Genomic DNA, 25,239 nt, shown 5'->3' with positions numbered 1-25,239 from the left:
TATACCTAAAAAAAAAAAACTTAGCATAAACAGTGATTTAAAAAGACTGTGCTGGGGTGGAGCAATACAATTTTTTGTTGCATTAAGAAGAATCCTGCGCACTGACTTGAAAGTGGCTGACTAGTCTGTTAGTTAAAGGGATAGTTCACAAAAAAAAGGAAATTCTGTCATCATTTACCCACTCTCTTGTCATTTCAAACCTGTATGACTTTCTTTGTTCTGCAGAACACAAAAGAAGATATTTTGAAGAATGTTGGTAACCGAACAACGGTGGTACCCATTCACTTCTATTGTATGGACACAAAACCAATGCAAGTCAATGGGTACCGCTGTTGATCGGGTCCCAACCTTTTAAAAAAATATCTTCTTTTGTGTTCTGCAGAACAAAGTAAATCATACAGGTTTGAAATGACAAGAGGGCGAGTAAATGATGACAGAATTTTCATTTGTTAGTTAACTATCCCTTTAAAACAACTATGATAGGCCCTAATAGCAATATATGACTGTGTCTGTGTGGCAGCATCAATTTAACTGGGATCGCATGAGCTTACTTAAGTATACATCGGTACAGCTGTGTCACTATAGTTGTAAGAATATGCTTGTACAAGTATATCTTTATGGTTGTAACAAAACCTAAGCTCACTATCAAGCCCCATCACACTGACAGTGATTCTATCTCTAAAGGTCACCGTGTCGCTGTACTGCTGGTCGGTTCCTGTCAACGGATGCCGTAACATTACAGTAGGTCTGCATAACAGACCATACTGCAGATTTTGAAATAACGTCTTTCTATTTTGACAAGGGATCAGTTTTCTTGCCGCTAGAAATTAACATTCAGCACGAGAAATCGTTTGTTTATAAATTGCACCGGTGCATAATACATCACATCATGAACGGGATGAACGATTATCGATGCGTGAATCAAAATCACTTAGAATGCCGTCAATTTCTGACACATTATTTCTGTATTATAGCCCTGTATGTGAGAAAATGACAGAAAACAGTGAAATTGTGAAATTGCTCACTGTAACAACTCCTCTGTCTTGCCTACACTCGACTATATGATCTCACAGCAGAGAGGCATTCGCTGTTATTGGTATGTGTCACATTTGCATAAACTGAAACTTTTCTACATTTACATTTATGCATTTGGCAGACGCTTTTACCGGAACTTGGCTTCCTGCAACCTGTTACATCATCACTCCTGTGACATCATTCTTTTAGAAGTTAATTTGGGAACAGACTTCACACTCATTTAGACTTCTTGCAGAAACAAGCCTAAAAAGCCTGAAACTTAAGTGCAAGTGTTTGTAATCTAAATCAAGTAAACTGATTTTTCCATATGCATGAAACAAGAGGAAGAAGACATACTGCAGCCTTTCCTGTGTCTTTTGCTACACACCTCTCCAATGTGCACCCTCTCTGTGTATCGTCTGTGCCCATTTCCACCAGCAGGTGCTGCTGTGAATTAAGCCTAGAGTTGCAGCCGCAGGAAGCAGCCCAGTGCTCTGGTTGACATTTTGGCCTGCTCCCTACGGACCGCGAGTGAATTTATGTGCGTACCAGCGAGCAAGAGCGAAAGTGAGGGAGATAGAGAGAGAGTTCATGAATCTATGTTTGCGTGCACATGTTTGTAGCAGGGCTGCTTGACTGCACATTTGGACAAGGTACATTCTGACCTTGTGCAAGCGGAGACAAACAGAAGCCCAGGGCTCGGCATCCCTCACTCCGTGCTGTCATTTCCAAGTTGGGCAACAGACCTAGTGAACACAAACGGTCCACCCAGCACCCAAACAAACACTGTTGTCTTAGAAAAAATGTAAAAATTAAGAAAGAAGACATTTGCGTTATACATGATGTACTACAAAAATGATTAACTGGATTTGATGTACTTTTCTTTTCCTGTTTGACCAACGGCCCCTCTCAGTGTGTTATTGACTAAACACCCTGCAGTGCATAGAAGCACGATGTTAAATATTTGAAGCCATTGAATATGCTAATGAAACGGCCGAGGTGACCTTGAGAAAATAGGCTATTGTGTATTAGGCACATCGGTTCATTAGAAACAGTACATTAGCTACTATCCAGACTGCATAACCACACAGTGTGAAAAGCACTAATAAATACTGTAAAGAGGTGAATCCACTACGACACTAAAACCATTTTTTTGTTGTTGCAAGTTTTGCATGCTGTATTTCAATGCAAACCAACCTAAACAGACACTAAATGCTCTAAAATAGTGCTGCGCTGTTAGTATTTAAATTGCCTCTTTTTTCAATAGCAAACACACCCTGTTTCATGTAAATTAGACCCTTTATAGATGGTGTTTTATACACAAACTCAGCATTTTTTGCCTGATACAATTAATGATATATTATTGCCGTATGTGGAAAGAAACCTTTATGTTTATGTCATCTGTATTTCATCAAATAAGGATCAAACGATGGAGCCGATCAATCCAACCGATAACACTCAAAACTGATCTGCTAGAATTACTGCAGAAGTTATACTTGAATGTAGACAGTGTGTTGAAATAAACATCGCTGTCAGAGGTCGAACTGATTCTGACTGAATTCTCCAGACAGCCTCTTAACAATAAATTAAAATTCAATCAGTCACGATAACCATACATTTTCATCAGATCTATAGGACCATTCCTGCAGTCTGATCAGCAGACCAAACATGTACACCCTTTAAAAGACATCACCAGATTAGAGCTGGAGCAAATATCACCATCAAATGCACTACAGGGAAATAATGGAGGCAAATGAGGTGCACACGAGTGATCATTACGATCGATTTCACATCTCTCTTCAGAAAAGAACCTCTTTCCTTCAAAGCACCATGCTGAAACCTGACTGTCCCCTCCTTATCTTTTCACCGCACACACAAACACACACACGCACACACACACACACACACACACTCTGTGTCAGTAGATTAAAGGTTAGTTGATGTAAATGGAGTGTATTTGCAGATATCTAAAGCTGGGTAAGGTCACACGGCGGTGGAAAGAGCTCGGTGATGGACAGCTGAGATGTAAAAACCCACATGCGTGCCAGACTGGGCCATCTCAGCAGGTAATGTGAGACGGTCGGAGCACCGAGCTGAGGTTGTGGGGCCACATCCTGAATCGTAGGCTGGCACATTAATCATGCCATCACTTGCCACACTTACTCAGAGGCCACGGCAGTAGAAATCACATTATTTCTTTTAATTGAAAAAAGCCGAGCTTGCGGCTGGGGAAGCGTGTTGTGGTATTGGCAGACAGCACAGGTGAAGTCAATACGGCTCAATGGGAGTCGATTCATCAGCGGCGCTTAATGTCGTTAGCCCTAAGAGGCCTCTCTCACCCTCTCTCCACCAGTCACATGCTCTGTCTAGCTATCCATCTTCCTCTCTCATTACCTGCTTCTCATTGGTTTCTTTGTCTGGCTGACCACAAAAAGTCATTTGCATAAACCACAATTCAGAAGAAAAGCTGAACTGATCTTCTCTGTACTCCTGGGACATTACTACTTATGAGATCTGAAATTGAAATTATGATGTGATGCACGTTCAAGTAAATGTAATGTGTATATATATAAGAGAGAGAGAGAGAGAGAGAGAGAGAGAGAGAGAGAGAGAGAGAGAGAGAGAGAGAGAGAGAGAGAGAAAAAAAAAAAAAACGTAATGTCTGCTTCCACAACGGCTCTTTAATCAACAACTCCAACTCTGAAAGTCAGGGCTCTGAGCAAATCCACAGTGTCCCACCGTCAATTACGACTTTGTGTGGGTTGGTCTCGTAAACGCAATCATCCTAACACGACTTGAAGGCAACATTACACCCATCTGCAATCCTACCTTAACCCTGTTCTGTCGTTCTCTAACCACACGTGGTGTTCACCCCAGCTGTTTATAATCGCCGGCTTTCCACTGAAACAGGTGATGAAATCATTTATGGCACAATTATCGGACTTATTACATGAAAAGGAGAGCGCTGGGAGAAGCGGATAGTAGTGGCAGTGCGGATGCTGCCATTGGGCATCATGTGGCACCGTAACTGTCAGACAAGCTGAGAGATACACAGAGGAAGTGCTCTTGCTGAAGTCTCATCTAAACGATGCACAAACCTCTCAGCTTCAACTGACTCTCTCTCTCTCCCTCTCTCTAGGGTCGAGCTGTTCGTCTGTTTAGTGCTGTGCTGGGCCGGTCAAAGTCCCTAGACAATTACTGTGTGCATGTTAGCCCAGGGCAGTCAGAGGAGACACATTAGTGTTGGTCAGTATCCCAGCATGCTCAGCTCACCTGGGCAATGCCCGAATGGGCTTGGACTGCTGATATTCTGCTCTCCTGGGCTCAGGGATTGTAAAAAAACAGTTGGTGCCAATCAGCAGGACATTTGGTTGTAAAGGCACAATCAAATGAAGAGAAAATACAGTTTGTGCCTGAGTTTTGGGTGATCTGTGTGTGTAAATGAAACAAAAGTACTTGTCACCAAATAAAAAAATCAATGAAAAAATGAATTGAAATGAATGAATCATCAAACTGGTTGGTTGAAAATGTAAAAGCTCAGCATTATCCCACTTTCTAAATGACTGAAAATAGTTTTAGCACAGAAAAGCAGAAAAAAGAGGAAAGTATTGAAGAGGCAGCTAAATTGTCTCGATCAGCAAATCTGTCATACTTCTAATTTAAAAAGCTTATATGACATCACTGCTAGTGGGCGGGCCCGCCCCGCTTTATGTTTTGCGATAGTATGAGCCAACATCATCAACTTTTACTTGAAGCCTTGACAAACTTTCCTTTCAACTGTAGTTTAAAAATATAATTTTTCATAAAAATAATTTGATATGTTTAAGAAACAGAGCATACTAACCTAATAAAAAAAACTGAAAAAAAACTGCTGAAGGAAGAAATAAATTATCTAATTGTGACAATGCACTGAAACGGCAGGCACAATACAGATATAAAAATATACTGGAAAGAAAGACTTAAGGGAATAAGTATGAAATCTCAAAATGCACCTTGTTGAAGAAAGTTTACATACTAATGTTTTCAGATATTTTTCTTGTGCCTAAAATAGTCCTGTCTCTTCAAGATTCTAAGCTCATCTTTAGACTCCTGGCATGTGTGTCAAAGGAACAAATCACATGATCTTGTGTGTGTTTGGTTCATAAAGCCTGAATTATCTCAACCCCGTGGATGGGAAATCTTGGGATTAAGCTCCATTAAACACAGAAAGCCATGGAGCTTTATCTCAAGATTTCTCTCTTACTCCCTGCTCAGTCACCACACGCACACACGCACGGACACACACAAAAGAAAACAGCTATAACATGTCCTTCACCTTTACAGCCCAAATTATAAAGGAAAAAAGAAGGAACAGTGCGCCTTTCTTTTTTTTCCTCCATCTCTCCCCCTCCAAGTGAAGACACTTTCCAGTCATTTAACTGCATGGCACGTGTCTTTTGAAGACACCGGTGTCCAGAGCAGCATGGGCTCTGAGAGTTGTCGTGACTGCTACAGATCACAGTTGCAATGCTCTCAGCAACTCCATTCCCCAGCAGTTCTCTGTGTTAATGGGAATTGACCAGCGTTGTGTCCCTGTTCTCCCCCTGGAGAACGGCCCATTCTCCCCGGCGGCTACGGACCAGCGAATCCTTCACGGCCACCAGCCTCTGGCTGCGGTTCGAGGCTGATGAGGTCACAGAGTTTATGGAGTAAAGAGAGAATGGGAAAAAACAGCTATAAAGACTTTGGTGCTGAGCAATCCAGTCAAACAGCATCAATCCCACCACAATAATAATGGAAGCTAAAAGTAAATAAAAATGTATGCCTTCATACTTTAATGAGTTATGATTTACTATAATAATTTTGTAGGATTCTTAAGTTCTCAAATGAACAATTCTGAGAATTTTACGCCCTAATATTTTAAAGTCTTACACTGTAGGTTTAACACGGCTAAATCGAAATCTCTCGAAGAACCCCAGGAACCTGCTGCAGTAGCCCCCGGGGTTCACCTGCTCATGGCCGGGAATCACTGCTATAGATGGATGGGCTTAGATACCTGCTCTGGTCTAAAAAGAGCCACCTTTCATCAAACATTTATAGACAGATGACATGCAAGAGGCAAGGGCAAACCTGCACAGAACACACACACACACACACACACACACACGCGAACACACAAGCATTAAACATACAACTCACACACACAGTGTGGGCTGGAGTGTGTCCTCTCTCCGCTGTGGGCTGTATTGATCTGTGCTGGGCTCTTTATTGAAGTCATGATTCATGCTGTTGCTGTCTCTCCTTTACTCCTCACAGACACACTTCTCTTTCTCTCTAGCATGTCTATTTAGTTGGGTTTGTAACTTTATCACTTCTCCTCTAACTAAATGACTGGATGGTGGGCATTGGCTCCAGTAAAGCATACTATTATTTAATTCCAATGCATTAATATAATATTAATACTTTGGAATAATAATTCCACAGTATTAATATTATAGCAAAATGTAATTGGAATTGAATTGCTCCTTATTGATTATTATTTCATTAAATACATTTCTATTACACTAACATTAATAGTGAATTTTAAACAATTCTAAGCAATACAACAAATAAAAACAAAATTTAAGACTAAACAATCTGAAACACAATAATCAAATATAAAATGCTTGTAGTTTTTACTGTCTGACTTAAATAGATCAATACAAATTTGATTTAATTTGATTAGGAGTTGTTGGATTACTAATATCAATGACATCTAATAGGTTTACAGTTACATTTACTGTGGGCATTTAGCAGATGTTTAAGCAGACTTTCAAGAGTAAGGAAAACAATAACATTTATACTGCCATATAAAGCCTAATGCATAGATCTAAAAAGGCTGGGTTATGCTCAACCCAATTTTGGGTAAAAAGGGACAAACCCAGTCATTGGGTTAAATTAACCTAGAAAATCTTAATATTTGGCCCAATAATGGGATAAAACAACCCAGCACTTTAGGTTGAATATTTTGAAATGCACTGTGCCTCAAATATGCCAATTTACATTTATTCATGACATAATTGTCTGTGTTTGCATTTAAACCTCACCAAGACAGGCATTTAAGCTTTAAACCACATTGACTGTTCACAAACACAGTTACTCTTAAATCCTAAATTACAATCACTACTGGCCAATAAGAAATCAGCACCCACAGTGCCTAAAGCTTTTTAGGAATGAGCTCAGCTCTCACCCTACAGTTGATTTATACACTGTAATGTTGTGGGACTGAAATATAACTATCGCACAAGCGCCATGTACAGCACACACATTTAAACAAACTCTTCGTAGATGAGAAAATCTCTCGGAATAATCTCAAATATAATTCGCAAGAGGAAACACTTTTCAAAAGCCATTTAATATTATAGCGGAGTGTTGATATTGCGTTTATGAGAAAGTGTTATGCTTTGTGTATTTGATAATGCCTTTGTTGATGATTCTGTGCTCGGCGTCATCGAGAAGAAGCTCTGTATTGCTGACTAATGCCCTTCTGTGCACTGAGACATATAAGGCCCCCTGAGTGAGCGCTCCATCTCCAACCAGCAGAAATTAATTGACTGAAAAAAATTTGCTGTTTAAGGTTGCAGTGGGTCACACAAGGCAGAGTCGCAATTGTTCACTGTTTGCCTGAGGCTATATAGCGTTTATTCTCTTTCTCTCTGTTATGCGTGATACTCCTCTATTTCTTTTTCACTCCCTCCTTTTCTCTGCAGCCCATCCTTTTTCTCGTTTCTCCTATTCATTTTTTGGAGGCATTTCTAATAGATCCATCTCTCTCCTGCCGGGGATTCCTTAATCCCGAATCCTTGAAGAAAGACAGTGGATTTGGCATGACGGCCACAGTGTGTGCGTATGCGAGAGCGGCTGTGCGTTCTCTCAAGTACGAGCTACAAGTGGCTGATTCGTATTGTGGGTTCTTGTCGAGTCTGTGGTGTGCAGAAAAGTCCTTAAATGTTTCAGCTCACTTAGGGTGAGGACACTGGAGAGAGTCATTGTATTGAAGAGAGATCTGTTTCGATGCTTCCATGGGGAATCTGAATATTCAAAAGGACTCTGATTGGATATGACTTTTTGCAATTGAAAAGCTGTATTTTTGTTGTAATAAGGACAACATTAAAATGGTCCCTATTGACTTTATTTAATAGAAATCCCTTATTGTGCACTATTCATCACTACAGATTCCTAAAAAAATGGTCAAAAAAAGATTTCATGATCTTTTATGATACAATATACATAAAACCTAGTCTAAAATAACCTTTCCAATGACATCATTAAGGCCACATGGGTGCGTTGCCTATAAGACTTTATGTAAACTGCCTCATTCCATGTGAAATGAGAAACAGCTTTGTTGTGCAATACATATAAATGATATAGTAGTTGACAAATATACCATATTTATTTTCATTGTTAGTTTTTTCCCTAAATTTTTGCAGTCACATTTACACATTTATTTGTCAACAACCCATATTCAACTGCCTCATCATTCAGCCTCACTGCAAAGTATACTGTACATCCTTACGGTTCACAAAACAAAAGCATCACTTCTCACACACTTAGCTGATCATCTGAAACTATTCAAGATTCTAGGAAAACATGATTTCTCACAATATGTCCCCTTCCATAAATGTACAGATATATCCAACAGTTCTCATTTATTCTAAAATCATTGGTGAAACATAGCATACCCTCTAAACCAGGGGTCTTCAATCGGGGGTCCGTGGTGGAACTGCAAGGGGTCCGCTAATTACTGTTTACTCACAGGCAACGTAAAGCATGGGTACAGAAATATTACAACCAATGTTCTCTTTAAGCTGCGCACGTGGGCGGCCGCGCGGACTCATTGAAGCTCCCGCGCATTGCAATTTTAACACCTGTGCGTGCAGACAAAAACATCCATTCAGGCAGCGGAAGCAAGCAATGGAAGAAACGTTACATCTGCATCATAAAAACCGGTAGGGTTAGAATCTGCATCTCCCTTCCGATAAAAGTATGCATGAAAGGAGTTGCGTGCAAATAAAGTGCATTCTCATATGTTTCTGAACTTCTGTTCAAATTTGTTAAAACTGTAAAGCGCTAATTTGACAGCCAAATGACACACACCGCTTCTGCATTGTAAACTCTGACAGAACTAACGTTACCGTACGTGTTTAAAATCAATGAAACACGCACCATGTACTGCTGGTGCACGTCCAAGAAGTTGCCCCGAAAATAGCGCGGACTCGTTGCTCTCCTCAGTCTGCTATGATGCTCTGCAGAAAAAAACTTAATTTTCGTGTAACAGCCGCGACAATGCTGATCCACGAGAAAGACAAAGGAGCTCAGAATTATAAAATAGCGGTGTGTTCTGCAACACACAGAGAAGCGGAAAAAGAAGAATGACACTTAATAAAACGGCCGCCTGATTTTACAACAGAATGCATAAAATCTGCACTAATTTCTTTCGCATCCAGAGACAACCCCTACCTCCACTAGAATAGTCTTTGTGCCATTAACCAGGGTCAGTCATCTCATTGAAGCCTTAATAAAAACTAAGGTTCATATAAATGTTTAATTGTCCATCTCACAGTACAATGTTTGATGCTGCAAATCCCTTAAAATAATCAAGCAATCTATATTAAAAACAAAAATAACACACAGAAAAGTATTTAGGCTATGTGCAACAATAACATAATAGCGCTAATGTAATGTCTTAACATAATATTGCTGTGACAATAGGGTTGTTTCTATTTTAATAGCTCCGTTTACACATTTAGGGGGTCCCTGCTCCATGCATCGCTCATCTAAGGGGTCCTTGCCCTGAAAAACGTTGAAGACCCCTGCTCTAAACCAATAAGTATTTTGTACAAGTCATCTTATCAGAAAAAAACGCTGTGCAAAGCCAATTGTGAGAAAGAAAAGAGAGAGACGGGACATGAGAACGCCGGGAAGTGGGCAGGAGTGTTGTTTCCCTGTTGCCCGGAGCCAAAGGCTTTAACCTGTTTTTTTCTGTTAAACCCCTCTTAAGAAGCCCTTTCATGTTAAATATCAACTCCCTCCATATCAGGGAAAAAAAAGCAATTCTGCGGACACTATATTACTCTATATAAACACTTTAGCATTCCCTTTGAACTCCCTTCTGCGCTCATTACGGTGCCTTTGAAGGCTGGATGTCGGAACATTGCTACGTTTATTGCTACGTTTGATTTTACCGTTATTAGGCAAACATATAGCAACAAATTAGTTTGAAAGTCGTACAGCACATGTCAATAATGCATGACTTAGCCATCATCTCGCAGAAATAAACATCCTTCGGTGTGTAAAGCGCAAGGGGCCAGAACCTTGAAGGAAAGCTGCGTGAATGAGTTCTGTGAGTCACTGAACTATTGATTCTGTGAGATTCTGCAGACTGTGCACAAAACAAACTGACACGCTAATGACGTCACAGAGGGTGAACGTCAAACCGTTATGATGTGAATTCAATCGCTGATGCTCACAGTAGACAGAACAGACAATGAGAGGCTGATCTGAGAACGACTGAATGAATGTAGCCACGACAAACACAGATTGGCAGCCGGCTCTGTGAACATCTTTCCGTAGAGAGGCCTCATGGGAAATCCCCTGCGGATCTGACAACACAATACATCTATTACCTATTCTCTCATCACAATTACTCTTACATTACACATATCACTCTGAGACGAGAGCATCTGTTGTCTACAAAGTTAAGCTAATCCTCACTTCTCAGTCAAGGGCTGGAAAGCGAGACTTGATAACATTGACCGAGGCCCTGACGTATGTAATTAAAAAAGGAAATGCAGACGACTTAAATGTAAAAAAAAACTTTATGAAGAGCTCACTAGTCCGTTTAAAGCTGCATGCTAAGTGTTGTTGCTTTGAACTCGCTCTCTGATTTGTGTGCTGAATGCTGAAATTCCAGCTGACAAATAAGTCACAAGCTACGCGTTCCCCATGAGCGGAGTAAAGCGCGGCACACCAAATCATACATCAAAACAAAGCCGTCTCTCCTTCATTACGCTCTCCTCTACATGAGCGAGTAGGTATTAGCGATGAAGGTGTTATTGCCCATAAAAAATCATCAGTAATGTCTGTCTGTGTTTACAGCGGAGTGAACATAAGGTCATAGCACAGCTAATAATCATAGACAGAATGAGCATGTGATGTTGATGTGGAGTCCATGGCTTTACCTCGATGTAAGGTCTTTCTCATTCCCTTTATCTTTTCTTGATTTCAATGTCTATACTCCTCTTAAATGTCTTTTGTACAGCTCCACTGGTCAGGCAGATAATTAAAAGCGAAAAGGCCAGACGTCCCTCAAATAGCGAACAGTTGGCGCTGATCTGGCGAAAATCAGTGGCATTCATGTGACCGCTGAGTTTCATCTGACTGAAAATCCCAATGTTCATCTTATAACATTTTTTAATTTACTTAAATGTCCAGTGTATCATCTAGCGGTGACGTCGCGGATTGCAACCAACAGCTCACTTCACCACTCACCCCTCCCTTTTGAAGCACTACAGTGGCTCTCACAGGACAAACATGTCAGCACGTTTTCGCTTCTTTGCCAAAGGAGATAACGTATTTACGAAACGCGCTCTGTAGAGCAGTTTGTCCGTTTAGGGCTACTGTAGAAACAACATGGTGAATTCCATGTAAGGGGACCTGCGGTGTACAGTATGTAGATATAAATAGCTCATTCTAAGGTAATAAAACATAACGCTTCATTATGCAAGGTCTTTATACTCCTCTGAGGACATACTTATGTATATTATATTGCATTTCTGTCAAAAGATCCTCCAAAAAATGACACACTGGACCTTTAAAGCCTGTGTATAGAATATAATGTATCATATTCACTTATAATAGGCGGAGACATTACACCCTTCAGTTTAAAAATCTAATCATAAATAGTTAAGCATTATGATGCATTAAAACAGAATTACTATTGAAAATGTATAACGCTTTTCAATGATTATTATTATGAATTATGAAAACCTGCTTAATGTATTATACATACAGCCTTCAAAAAACATATTAGTGTATTATTTTACTGAGTTTACGGAGAGAATCATATAAACAGCATCTCCCCTGTTAAAACTATACAACATATAATATAAAAACATAACCATCATGTTTGTATACCCAAGGCTATGTTCATTTTTCTTTTGCATGCCATCCATATTGGCAAGAGCTGTAAAATATGTCTGATAAACATTCCAAAATTCAATCCAAACCTCTGACGGAAATCACACAGTCTCTCTTTCGTACTCTGGGCCGGGGTTCTGAGAAGGGATCTTGCCAGGATGACGACACCATCCTTGCGTCAGAGAGAAAATTAAATTATAGAAAAGAGTAGATAATTCATATCCGCTTATTCTGTCACTCAATTCTGCCTCCGCATGGAGAAGACACTAAAATCCTACGGTTTGATAGTAAAAGATGCAAGAAGACTTGGTTTACTCAACACGATGTGAAGATTATGAGCTGTACATACCGCAAACGAATTACACCGGGTTTAAAAGAGATGATAGGACGAGTTAGACATTACAACTTCACTGACTAGCACTTCCTTTTAATGAGCTATAGGGTCGACGCTTTAGGAAGTCTGGCTCATGCCAGATTTATAAAAACAGATCAAAGGAATAAGATGGATGGAGGGACAAAGCACTTTGTAAATTAGTTGTACAGCACTCTTGTGAAATGTGTTATTGGAAGACTGCTATTGATCTTCATTCCACGGTCATACTGGCATAGTGATGCTTCATTCTGAGCGAGAAACAATCGAATATTTTATATTTCGCAGCTCCTTTTCTGCTGTCCTTGCGTTCTGCACCTGACACAGAAGAACAGACCCTGCCATTGAACCAGAAGAGGAGAAAAGTGATTTGACAGTTCTCTTCATCTGTAATTCTTCTTATTGACAACATTTGAACAGATAGCAAAGCATCATGGGAAAACAGTCCTCCCGCACCTTTGGAGCGAAAACTTCAACAAATCTCTCGCTCTTCCAGGGTTTGGAAGAGTTCCAAAACCATGGCAACGGCACACTCTGAAACATCATAACCGGATTCGTCTTCGGTCTTTCACACGCACATACACACGATACACAGAGATTGCAGGAGTGAGCAGTCATATAGAGAAATACAACAGAGCAGATGGAGTGGGGGGGGGAGAAGAAGATAGAGGAAGAGAGAATATAAAAGAGGGACCCTAGGTAAATCGATTAGCTGTCTATGAATTCCAGACAGTCAGGGAAAAGGCATAGGTTGGAAGTTTGGAAAAAACTTCGAATAGAAACTTTACCTTTGCACGTCTATCAGTTTCTATCTGGTAATTTCACACAAGAGCTGGAAGCAGCGGATTGTTAAGAGAGCCTGTTATGTCACTTCCTCCCGCTCATCTTGCATCTGGCTTTGCAAGCTGTTGCCATCGGCGACCGCATCTGTATTGACACTCTGCGTTGACACGCCCTGCTCGCAACAGCATGGCATATCGCAAAATAATAGCCATTTTCTAAACAATTACAGACGAAACGTCCCCCTGGAGAAAAAACATGCTGATAATTGGATCTGAGGGCGGAATGCTTTAACACGAATAAACACGGCTGCGTACCGCTGATCCTGCAAAGTAGCTGTTGCATTTAATCTGGACGCGGAGCTGTGATACAGTTGACATGCTGCAACCTTCCCGGCTGCTGTCCGCTGTAAAGGTGTCTGCTTGATTCTGGCATTAGAAACGACTCTTTTGACATTTGTCTTCATTATTAACAATAGGGAGAAGGGATTGAGCTGCAGGCATGCTCCATTAACCGTACTCATCGCATTCTTGCACGGCTAATATCACGCATTAGAGTCGACGTGAATGACGCGCTGGGGTCCAGGTGATTGTTTGAGGTAGGAATGGCGCAATAGCGCAGTGCCGCTGCATGGACATTACAGGTGGCGGTTAAGAGAGGGAACTGAATCTAAATAAGAAAGCTTATTTCAATCTGTATAATTACCACTGGGTAATGAAAAACTCACCCACCCTGCCGCCCTCACTTAAGAGAAATCAATACGTGTTTGGGAGTTTATTAGAACGCCTGAATCATGAGTTGGGTCTGGGGGAGAGCAACTGTGTACCAACACTGCAACCTGGATTAATAGCCAATCAGGAGAGGGGAGGTGCTAAAGCCCTTCTATCTAAGTGGCATGAGAGTCGCTATAGGGTCAATCTTTTGGGACTGGAGCCACAAATGATTTGAGCTTAGCTCTGGATGTAAGCGGTCTGGCCAGGAGTTGAATGGAACTGTCTAGTCGGAGTTATTGAGTAAATGCTGGTTGCAACTCAGATGCTATTGACAAGGATGGGTTGTCCTCTCTCAACTCTTTCTCTTTTTACACACATGCACGCACGCACGCACGCACGCACGCACGCACGCACACACACACACACACACACACACACACACACAATCTGGTCTCATCACTGGCCTGTCTTGAAAATAATGGTTATAAAAACAAACACTCCTAATAAAAGAAAACTGAGACATCTTAGTGACTGAATTGAGAATTATTAAAAGTGAAAGTCCTATCAGAAGTGAAACACCCCAAATTACAGGACTAAAAGTTGCTCCATGGATATTTTAAACAAAAGGGCAGTTGCTACAGCGCATTTAGAAACAAATTCAAGATTGTTATCAATCGATCAATGCTTGATTTTAATTCATTTATTTTTAATATATATTTTAATCTGAATCTCCTACACTCACTTTTTGTACCTAGCAGATACATTTTAAGGTAATTAACACTTAAATTGTAATAAGCTAAATTTACAGTTGTGGAAAATGAAGAGACCACTCCAACATTGCATTTTTTTGTTACCTCACTAGTTTATCTAGTTTTAATTTTATGCATAAAATGCATATAAATTATATTTTTATATGGAATTTGGAAGAAATTTTGTCACTGGTTCACATAATGAAACAAAAATACTTAAACACATACTTACCAGTAATACATTTAGAAAATAAAAAAGATACATTTAAGATATATAAAATATATTTTCGACATTAGTTAGCATGTGCTATTTCAGCATGTGCTATATCTGGGTTGATATCTTTAGGATCTGAACTGTTGTAAAATGTAAAGCAAAACATTTTCTCCCAGGGGAGGAACCCCTAAATGCCCCTGATGTTTTTGGCCTAAGCCCCAGATGTTGTCAAATACTAAAACTGTTTTTGCTTAGTGGCAAGATTTCACTAAAACATACACATACAAAACACACTGAGCTTGCAGTTTGCTCAACTTGGAGTAAAACAATACTAACCTCAAACCATACAAAATTATTATTAAAATATTACGAAACTTGCCTCTCCTATTTCGTACAACTCAAAGGTCAGACCTTTAACAATGGCCCTAATATGGGCAACGGAAATCAAATTCAGGCCAAAATACAGTAAAGAAATGAAGAGTTGAGATCAGCTACCTGTGTATGTGACACTAAACTTTTCTAATGTTCAGCATTTTTTCCTGGCACATTATTCCTCAATTTTGCCACTTGAATTGATGTAGCTAAAAAGGCAAGTAATGAAAAGACAAAACAGCTATCCTTGAAAGTGGTTAGCTGGCCAGGAATTATTAGGAATATAAATGAGTCGATCTGCTGCAGAGGTGGAATCATGGGTGATTGACTTTCTGATAAGGTCTTTGCTACAGAGGGTCAGCGGAGGGAGACGACTGATAAAAACGAGAAGGGATGTAGTCGGGCAGTGATGGACATGCCTGTTTCAGGTGGCCCTGCTGCATTGTGGGAAAGAGGATAGAGGGGGGGGCTCATCTATCTCCCCGTCTGCACCCTCGACTGAAGTGAAGGGGAGACGTCAGGAAGCCAGGCTGCTATTTCACGCCCTGTTAAGTACTAATGCTGTAACACACGTCTTGCTCCAATTTTAGGGAACAAGGAGTTTTACTGTGGAGCTCAAGGTTCATCTGTTATATAGAGAGAGAAAGAGAGAAAGTGAGAGAGAGACTCCAGAGTCCCCACTTAAAGGAACAACAACTGATCCAGGCACAACACATCACAATATTGAAACTCAGTACAAGCATTTTTTTGAGATCTTACTGTTTAGATCTAAATTGCACTACAGCTGCTGTTTACGAGAAGACGTGATGCTGTGCCACAAGTGTCATCAAAATATTTTCAAACAGGTTTCCAGAACAATTACCCCGTGTGTCATTTGTCAAACATATAGTGCTGCAAATTAATTCAATTCAGTGTCTTTATGCCATCACAAGCTGTATCGCAACCAGCCAAAAGTGATTCAAAAAGACCATGTTGGTGGCATTTAGTTTATGACTATAGAACATCTATATGCTTACATCTACAGGTTTATAATATATGGGTAGTTGACGAATGAATTATACATGTGTCCTATGGTTTGACATGGTGTGATTTGCTGTCACACCATAAGACAAATTTGCATATTAGTCTATCAACTCCCCATATATCTATATCTACATTATAGAGAACATCTATATGCTAGCATATGGTACACCTCTTATGTAGGACCATAATGTATCGATTTAATAATTCAAACATTAAAGATGGACTTCCTGCTTGCACAACGAAACCTCTACAGATGATCCAGAATGCAGCAGCAAGAGTGGTCTTCAATGAACCGAAGAGAGCACACGTCACTCCTCTCTTCGTTAAGTTACATTGGCTCCCTATAGTCGCTCGCATCAAATTCAAGACTCTGCTCCTGGCCTACAAGACCACCACTGGTTTGGCACCCCCTATCTTCACTCACTAATGCAGACTTATGTACCCGCCAGATCCTTACGCTCTGCAAACGAACAACGTCTTGTGTTACGTCTTAAATATAAAATATAAAAAAATATGACACTTCAGTCTGTGAGAAAAAGCCCTCGGTGAAACTGCTCTAAAAGGTGAAGGTCACGAAATTTATGAGCGTTTGCAGTAAACAGGTCTGAGGCAGACTGATAGGGCAAGGTTATTATCTTGAAGAGCACAGCTCTGATTGATCGCCACCCGCGCGGTCAGAGAGAACTACGGGAGGACGTACAGAACGGCCTCTCCCCCATTATACCGCAAGAAGTGTATAAACACAGCACCATCAGAGTCCACTCGCCGCTGGAACCATCTCAACTGAGTCCTCATTACACTCCACCTATGGTGACTCTGTCATTTGACTGTAGTCTCTTCTTACACCGCGTTTGAGAGCAGAGTGGGATTTTTAAAGCCTGCTGTGAGCTAGGAAGTGTTCCACAGCGCTCCTCTCTCTTTTCTTTCCTCTTGCCAGACATGCTGTTTTCTGCTGAGTCCACCTCAGCACCCAAAGCTGTCGTGCCGCCCAACTGAAATTAGCCCACTGTAAGCCACAGCCGTTTATACAGAAAAAAACATATGGAGGCATGTTAGAGGATGAGCCTGCCAGATGACAGTTGGTGATGGTGGCTGAAGGTACAAAAAAAGAGAGAAACATGTTTATTTGAGACACCCAAGGTTTATTCGAGGGTTTCTGCAGCTCAGTGAGTGAGCTCAACTCTGAGTTACCTCAGCTCATGTGAGATCTTTAGCAGAAGTGAGCGTGTCTAAGGGCCAGAGAATAAGATGACAGAGCATTATATATGGAGAACCTTGCAGCAACTCTCATATATTTCAGCTGTGAAGAACTTTGGCTGCCGTACTGAGAAACTTTTATAACTGTAAATGTCCTTTGAGGAGGAGTTCATGCAATGTTCAAAAATGAACATTCTGGTATCATTTAATCACCCTAGTATCACAGTACGGGACTTTTACAAATGAAGAAAATTTGACTGTCTGAGTGTATTCAGAGAAAGCAGCCAGCAACCAGAAGCTGAAAGCAGTCAATACAAGTATTCCAAACTGTACAAAGTCACACAACAACCTTGTGTAAGAAGCGGACGGAAATTTAAGTATTATTAACAAACAAATAGTTTTTTCTGCCACAGCTTTCAAATTTCATTTTCGTTCATGAATTTAAAAAATCGCTTAAATGATCAATTTATGCTGTCAAATGACATGTTTTGTAACTGACTTTAAAGATGGCATGAAATCAAAATTGAAAAAAAAACATATCTATTTTTAATTTACTTATCTGTGCCCTCATAATTTTGAATAAAAAAACACTGACCCATCCTCGAAATGACTTCTCATCATTTCCTGTCACGAGGAATGACGCGATGGCAGAGCTTTCTTTATGGGAGGGTGCCAATGCTGAGTCCGTGAATCCTCCACGATTTACTGCAAACTCGCAGTCAAATCTACCTCCATTTAGTAAGCAGTTCTCGATGTGGAAAATCAAGTCCGCCCTACATTTTCTTTCATTTCAGAAGCCGTTTCACTCGGATATATGCCACGATACGGAAAAGAATATGATCGTTACTTCAATTTCATGCCGACTTTAATATGCTAAAAAGTACGAAAAAGTACAAAAAAAAATCATTGGGGTCTTTTCTTCAAACCAAGCAATTTTATGTTTGTAGACATATAACTTGTACATGCATAGACAACTTATATTAGACTGTTTTTTTCATTCTATTCACTATTCACTGATCACTATTCTTTCATTCTATGTAAAAACAAAACAAAAACATGTTAAAACAAACACACAAAATTCAGGGTTCGAAGATTGACACTGGGGGCGCCTAAATGATCACAGGATTTTCATTTTTGGGTGCACCGTCCCATTACAATGTAAAAGGCCAGAGAACAAGACAATCTGTAGTAACTCCAAACTTCATCTAAAACATCTGCTGTGAAATAATGTTCTGCCAAAAAATGATTGGCAGAAATTCGGCTGTTAAGTGAAGTCTGTTCACTATCTAATGAGAGCTCGATGAAGAGAGAACAAACTGAGAATAATACACATCTTGGCAAGTGTATCGTGTACGTGCCACACATGACCACGACAAGAGGCTCGGCTATCTAAGTGACACCAAATTTGATAGATGTTCAGTACAACCCTCAAAAACAAAAGAGCAAAACTCTGGACCAGCAGCCATGCTGTTTGGTGTGTGCGTGTGTGTATGAGTGGATATAAATCAAAGGGAGCTCTCACATACGCACACACACGCACGCAGAGGGGCCGTGCCAGGGCGCGGAAAAGCAGAAAAGGGCCCCGCAGTCTACCTGTGATGGAAGTGGTTCCCAGCATGGGGGAAGATTAATGCCGGCACTCTGAAGCAGAGCAAACATCCTGCGCTTAATAAGGTACAAACAATTGCTTCCATTTTGTTTGCTATCAAGGGAAAACTAAACTCGGGCTGCTGCTTGGCCATTTTTTTATTCTCAGTGTGGACTGGAAAAGTTAGAGTCGACTGGGGTCCGCTGTGCATTCGCGACACAAAAGGGCACAAAAGGTAAAAACACAGGACAAGGCTTCTTTCCTTAAAAGCAGCTATTATTGCACTTGCGTTACCTCAACTCCTTGTACTTTGAGCTTCATGTGATCATCTCGCGTGGTCTTCCCATCTTTCCTTTTCTTCCAGCAGTAGCCGTCCTTTCTGTATTTCACCTTCTTCCTGTTGTATAGGATCATCGACCCATTCTGTGGCCTATTTCCAGACGTGAGGGAAAAAGAGAGAGAAAGGACAAAAAAGAAAGAGGATTTAGTCCATTTTAGTGTGTTTTTACCGTAAGACCAGAAATGTGTATAAAAAAACATATAGGCTCATTTTTCAGCGCATGTTGGCTTCAAACATACTAAAACTCGGCTTTGTTTATTTGTCAAGGGAACAACACCACACAGCATATTTTATACCAAACGACGACCAGCGCCTAGCACGCGCTGGAGTACGTCCCGCAGGAAACCGCATGGAAAAACATCCTCAACAATTCATTCATAATTCATTCTCACTTTACCATTCCACTGCCCTCTGGTTGATAATGATAGCGTGTATGTATCTGAAGAGCCCCCGGTTTGCTTCTCTTTATGACAGTACACATGTTCCCCAACACCTAATAATTGCAGGGTGATAAGGTATTGCAAAAACACGCCTTCGCACCCGGAGTCTCGGCCGCGCATCTGCGCACACACAGCGTGAGCTGCACACTCAGTAAAAAGCTACAGGCGAAGGCATTAATGTGCATCTATGGCTGGCAGAGTCTGGTTAGGTCCCAGGAGGCTGCAGTTTTGTTGCTTGAGGGTTAGGGAGTGTGGGAGTTCTGGCTCTTCAGCAAAGTCTCAGCCACAAAACCAGATGCAGTTAACGTCTGTTAGCCAGCCATCACTCTACCCCAGCATGGCAGCGAACATATGATACTTCACCTCTCTCTCTCTCTCTCTCTCTCTCTCTCTCTCTCACACACACACACACACACACACACACTCACACACACCCACCCAATGTACCCAAACTGCCTTCCCTCTCTGGAAACAGCAAGTCATTGTCTGCCTGCATTGTCTTGTTTATTTTATCATTTCTTTCCAGCTCACATTTATTTATAATACTGCATACATCAGTTTGGAGCTCAGCTCATGGGGCGTCTTGTTTATCTTGCAATTGCTCATCAATCATTTCCGGGGACGAGTCTCAGGGGTTGATGGGGGCCCCTCTCTCCCCACACCGTGCCCCCTGACAGCACCTTTTAATTAGAGATGCCAGTCAAAATCTGTCATGCAAAATCCTCTATCCCTCTCCCTCGGCCAATTTGTCAAGTGCCAGGGGTAGTTGCCACGTCGGTTTGCCCATCTCTCTTTCATTCCACCATTCTATAAAACCACACTTTGTCATCTGTTGACCTTAACCGTAATTAATTCCACTTCTAATCCCACCTCCAATCTCTCATTGTTTCAATTCCATCGTGTCATCATCTAGAACCTCTCATCCTCCGCGCTTGCTTTCATTCAACTCGCTGGTCTCCTCTGTCTGAATGTCATTCTGAAAGACTTCCTGCTGCAACGCATCTATTCTTCTCCTCTCTGTTTCTCTCTGATCTTGGGACCATGTCGACACTGTTTAAGTCATTAATCTGCTGCCTGTGATGCCTGCTGTGGGATTGAGCCCGAGACACAAGGACAGAAAGTGGCACGGAAGAAACGGGAGGAAAATCTCGGTAGACCTGAAGAGTTACAATAACCTAATCAGATTTCAAGCACATCTACGCACACACATGCATTATTAGCACCAGTGTTGGGTAAGTTACTCTGAAAAAGTAATTAATTACTAGTTACTAATAATATTAGTAAGGGTGTATAATATTAGTAAGTACTTATATAAATATAAGTATAGTGTAATTAGATTACTGTACAAATGACTCTCTCCAAAAAGTATTTAATTACTTATTACTAATTACTTTCAATATTCTATATCAACCTTGATTAGTGATTCAAGGAAAGACATTAAAATCTTATTCAAATAAATAATATAAAACTACATAAAGTACTCTCATTAACTGACTTAAGTATTACAAATGTGGGAAAGATACATTAATGCATGCATTTTTAAGTTAGACTTTGAATTTTAATGTCAATTCCACTATTGTATACATTACACCGTATTTAGTTCAATAACATCAGAAGTAAGTTTAATTAAATTACAGAAAAACTAAGAGTAATCCCTTACTTTACTTTTTTAAAGGGGAAAGTAGTTCAATTACAGGAACTAATTACTTAGTAACTAGTTACACCAAACACTGATTAGCACACGGTTGAATATTCACGACTCCTATTTACCCATAAGGTGTGGCACAGGCATGTCTGTGTTCTATACATTTTTATTAAATCATTTCTATATGCACATGTGGCAGATGGACGTCGTTGGCTGTAACATTCACAAGTTAGACAGTCACAACTGCAAACACCACATTGAAGTCTGTAATACCTAGAGAAAGCTATCCATCATTCTGTACATACGCCCCCTTACTCAGTAAATAAACCCTGTGTTTTCCGAGAAAACAGTGCAGCACACCTCAAATGTTTGCTAAGACCACGGCTACACTGCACGTACCTACACATCCAAAGGTGAAACAACAAACCAAAACATCTTTAAATGAATGAATAAAATGAATAAGGCAGAAAATTCATAGGGTTCAGGACCTTCCCCCTCGCAGGGAGAGCTTGTGGAATTGGGGTTAGGCTCGGAGGTCAAAGGTCTTCGTGCCTTACTTATCGGCGCAAAGCATTTTCCTATGAAAAACATTACAAATGCACCACTTTTCAATTTGAGGAAGTTGAAGGAGAGCACAGGAACTTTTTACTTTAAGTCACGGGCGTATTCTGAGGCACGAGCAGCGTGTGCTTGGCCTGTGAGAATTCTGTCTCACCGTCTGTGTACATAAGCCATTCAATTACACTTACCAGAATTATACATATTTATATGTTTGCGGTGAAATGCCAACTTCCCTGTTATCAAGGCACCGCGACAGGAGGCTCGTGTGTCTCAGAGGCCTAAACGTGACAGATTAATATGGAAATTTATCACGCCTTTATTCAGAACAACTCAATGTGATTCAGTCTCACCAGGTTAGCCGAGAGGATAATCAGCTTTGGCCTTCAGTCTGCACACGGACTCATCCGGAATCTCAAGAGAACCTTCATTTACCAAACATAATAGCATTCACATTCACAATTCATATTTAGTTTAATCATTCAATATGACCGCCCAATGAGTGAAGGCCTAGGCCTACATGAGAATGTGGCTGGCAATATAATAACTGCGCTGTACAAATGTGTTTCACATTCCCAAATGACATTAGGACATTACCAGAATCTTGTCCTATCTATTTTAATTTTTAAAGCGTTTTATTCCACTTAAAAGGTTTAACAGTAAATAAATGAACAGCACCGTTAAAATTCATGTTTAAAATTAAGTTAATATAAGATTTAAAATATTTAAAGTGACGTGCACTCTCAAATAAGATGAAGACTTTCATTCACTCCAAGTCGAACTGTGATTGAGACACGGTCCAGAGGTCAGTTCTAACGCATTGAGCTCATCAGAAAGACGGAGTTCCAATCAGCTTTGTCCAATTCCTTTTTCTCTCCACTGTCATATAAATAAGTGGTAAAAATGGCAAAAAGCAAATTAAAAAGAAAAAATCTAATAGCAGAGGAAGCAATCTGTACTGAAACACCAAAGACAGATCTGTACTGAAACATGAATCAATACATCCTATTACAGTGTAAATGAATGTCAGACATTAATCAAACGAAAATTTAAATTAACCAAAGGCAAGGGAAGAGAGACCAGTATGACGACAATGCTACCAAAGAGAAAACTTTCTTCTAAATACTGTATACATTTCCCCCAGACTGATTTAACCCAGTAGACTATTACTCTGAAAAATCATTTTGCGGGATGAAGAAGTTTGGCTTGGATAAACAAAAAAATTGCTCAAAAATATATGAATTTCATTAGATTGAATAACAAAATATCAAACCAAACAGCCTCTGCAAAAACTGACCTTATTACAGAACAATATTCTGTGGATGTATAAAGTTAGTTTCCATAAGTTATCCACAGGTGTAGTTCATCACATTAACTATGGACATGACAACCAGAATGTGTCTTCATCTTTCATCTACTGTTTCATAATTCAAAACCTATAAAAACGTCTTCTTGTGTTTCAAACGTTTTGCTTGAAAACTATGCTACACTTTCTCTCTTTAAAATAAATGCCACTTGGTTTGATATGTTGTTCTCTAATGCAATAACATTCATACATTTTTAATTGTGGCTTAAGTTCCCAAATACATTTTGGGGCTACTGCTGCTCTGAGACTGATACACCCAAAAGCGAAGCGTGAGAATTATGACCACAGTAACTCTGATGAAGAAAAGTTGTCAACAGAGTGCATTAGAGAGGGTGCAATGTTTGCCTGGGTGATCTAGTGGTACTAAAGGACCAGACCAGGCAGTTCTTCTAAAGTGCTACAATTCCCCTGGAAAGAGAGGCTGTTTGATTAATGCAACACTTGTTGTTTTTCTCTGCTCTCGACCTGTGAGTATATACACAGGTGTGTGTGTGCGTGTGTGTGTGTGTGTGTGTGTGAGAGAGAGAGAGACAGAGAGAGCTTTGAAGATCAGGAAGGCTCATGCCAATCTCCACAGGAGCGAGTGTCATCAATTACCCATCAGGCTTGTAGACGCCACGTCTAACCTCCGGTTAAAACTGAGCAACATAGACACAGATATACACATCATTCATCTACAATGTGCACCATATGAATGGACATAAACCCATGCATGCCCGGATATTCACAGGTGCGTACTCACAAACCAGACCACACACACACACCCTGAATATAAAATAAACCGCACAGCATCCCTGGTTGTGTACATCACACACACACACTGAGCTGCCTGTCAATCTACACTGAATCAGCATTCAGCATACCATACCCTCAAGTCATAATGACAGGCTCACAAAGAGTGATGCATCACTAGACCACTTCTACACACACACCTGGAGGGGTCCAGGGGCCTTACACAAGATACAGTATAAGTAATTTTTATTCTGTAATAAAGTAATAAACTTTATTCTGCAGAATACAAAAGAAGATATTTTGAGAAACGTCTCAGTGATTTCGAGTCGCAATGGAAGTCCTATACAATGGAAGTCAATGGGGGTCAGTGTTGTTTGGTTACCAACATTCTTCAAAATATATTCTTTTGTGTTCTGCAGTCATACAGGTTTGAAATGACATGAGGGTGAATAAATGATGAACTGTCCCTTTAAAATGAATGAGGTAAATGTATTCTGGAGTCTGGAAAAAAAACTGTGCATCTGTGTCTACTCCACTGGACAGCAAATAAAAGTGATTTTGGATTCAGTCTCGATTTTTCTCAATGTGCAATCTGTGAAGCGCAAGCCAAATAGACTTTGGTGCAATTAGCACAAATGACAATTATCTGAAAGTCAAGTATCCTACAGACTTCTTAAACAAGTGTCAGTGTGAATCGGAGCGCGATGTGGGTTCGATGATGTGCAGATGAGTAGACAGAACCATCAGGAAGTGATTTATGTGTAAAACTATTTTAAATGTAAATCTTCCACAGCCCTGAGATTGAAATTCAGCAGCCGAATACATCTCCTGCATGTCTGGCATAACAAATATTGCCAACACCAAACACAAAGAAACGTTCATTTATCAAATGAAACTTTTATTGATGATCAAAACCTAATTTATAAAAACAAATACTGTAATAAATTAGAATAATGCACAATAGAATTAGGTCTTTTAAAC

At 40.3% G+C, this 25,239-nt stretch overlaps 1 protein-coding gene across 8 annotated transcripts in view; it reads right to left on the bottom strand.

The window, feature by feature from the left end:
* The window catches only part of camta1a (calmodulin binding transcription activator 1a), a 333,393-nt gene that overhangs the window by 116,517 nt on the left and 191,637 nt on the right, over positions 1-25,239 (bottom strand). For all 8 annotated transcript variants that reach the window (XM_057363019.1, XM_057363025.1, XM_057363017.1 and 5 more), the window contains one exon: positions 19,472-19,607. In XM_057363019.1, coding sequence (XP_057219002.1) covers positions 19,472-19,607 — 136 coding nt within the window. The remainder of the gene's footprint in view (positions 1-19,471; positions 19,608-25,239) is intronic.

Source organism: Triplophysa rosa, linkage group LG21 (genome assembly GCF_024868665.1).
Source record: "Triplophysa rosa linkage group LG21, Trosa_1v2, whole genome shotgun sequence".
NCBI classification, from domain to species: domain Eukaryota; kingdom Metazoa; phylum Chordata; class Actinopteri; order Cypriniformes; family Nemacheilidae; genus Triplophysa; species Triplophysa rosa.
This window is presented reverse-complemented; position numbering and strand designations above follow the sequence as displayed.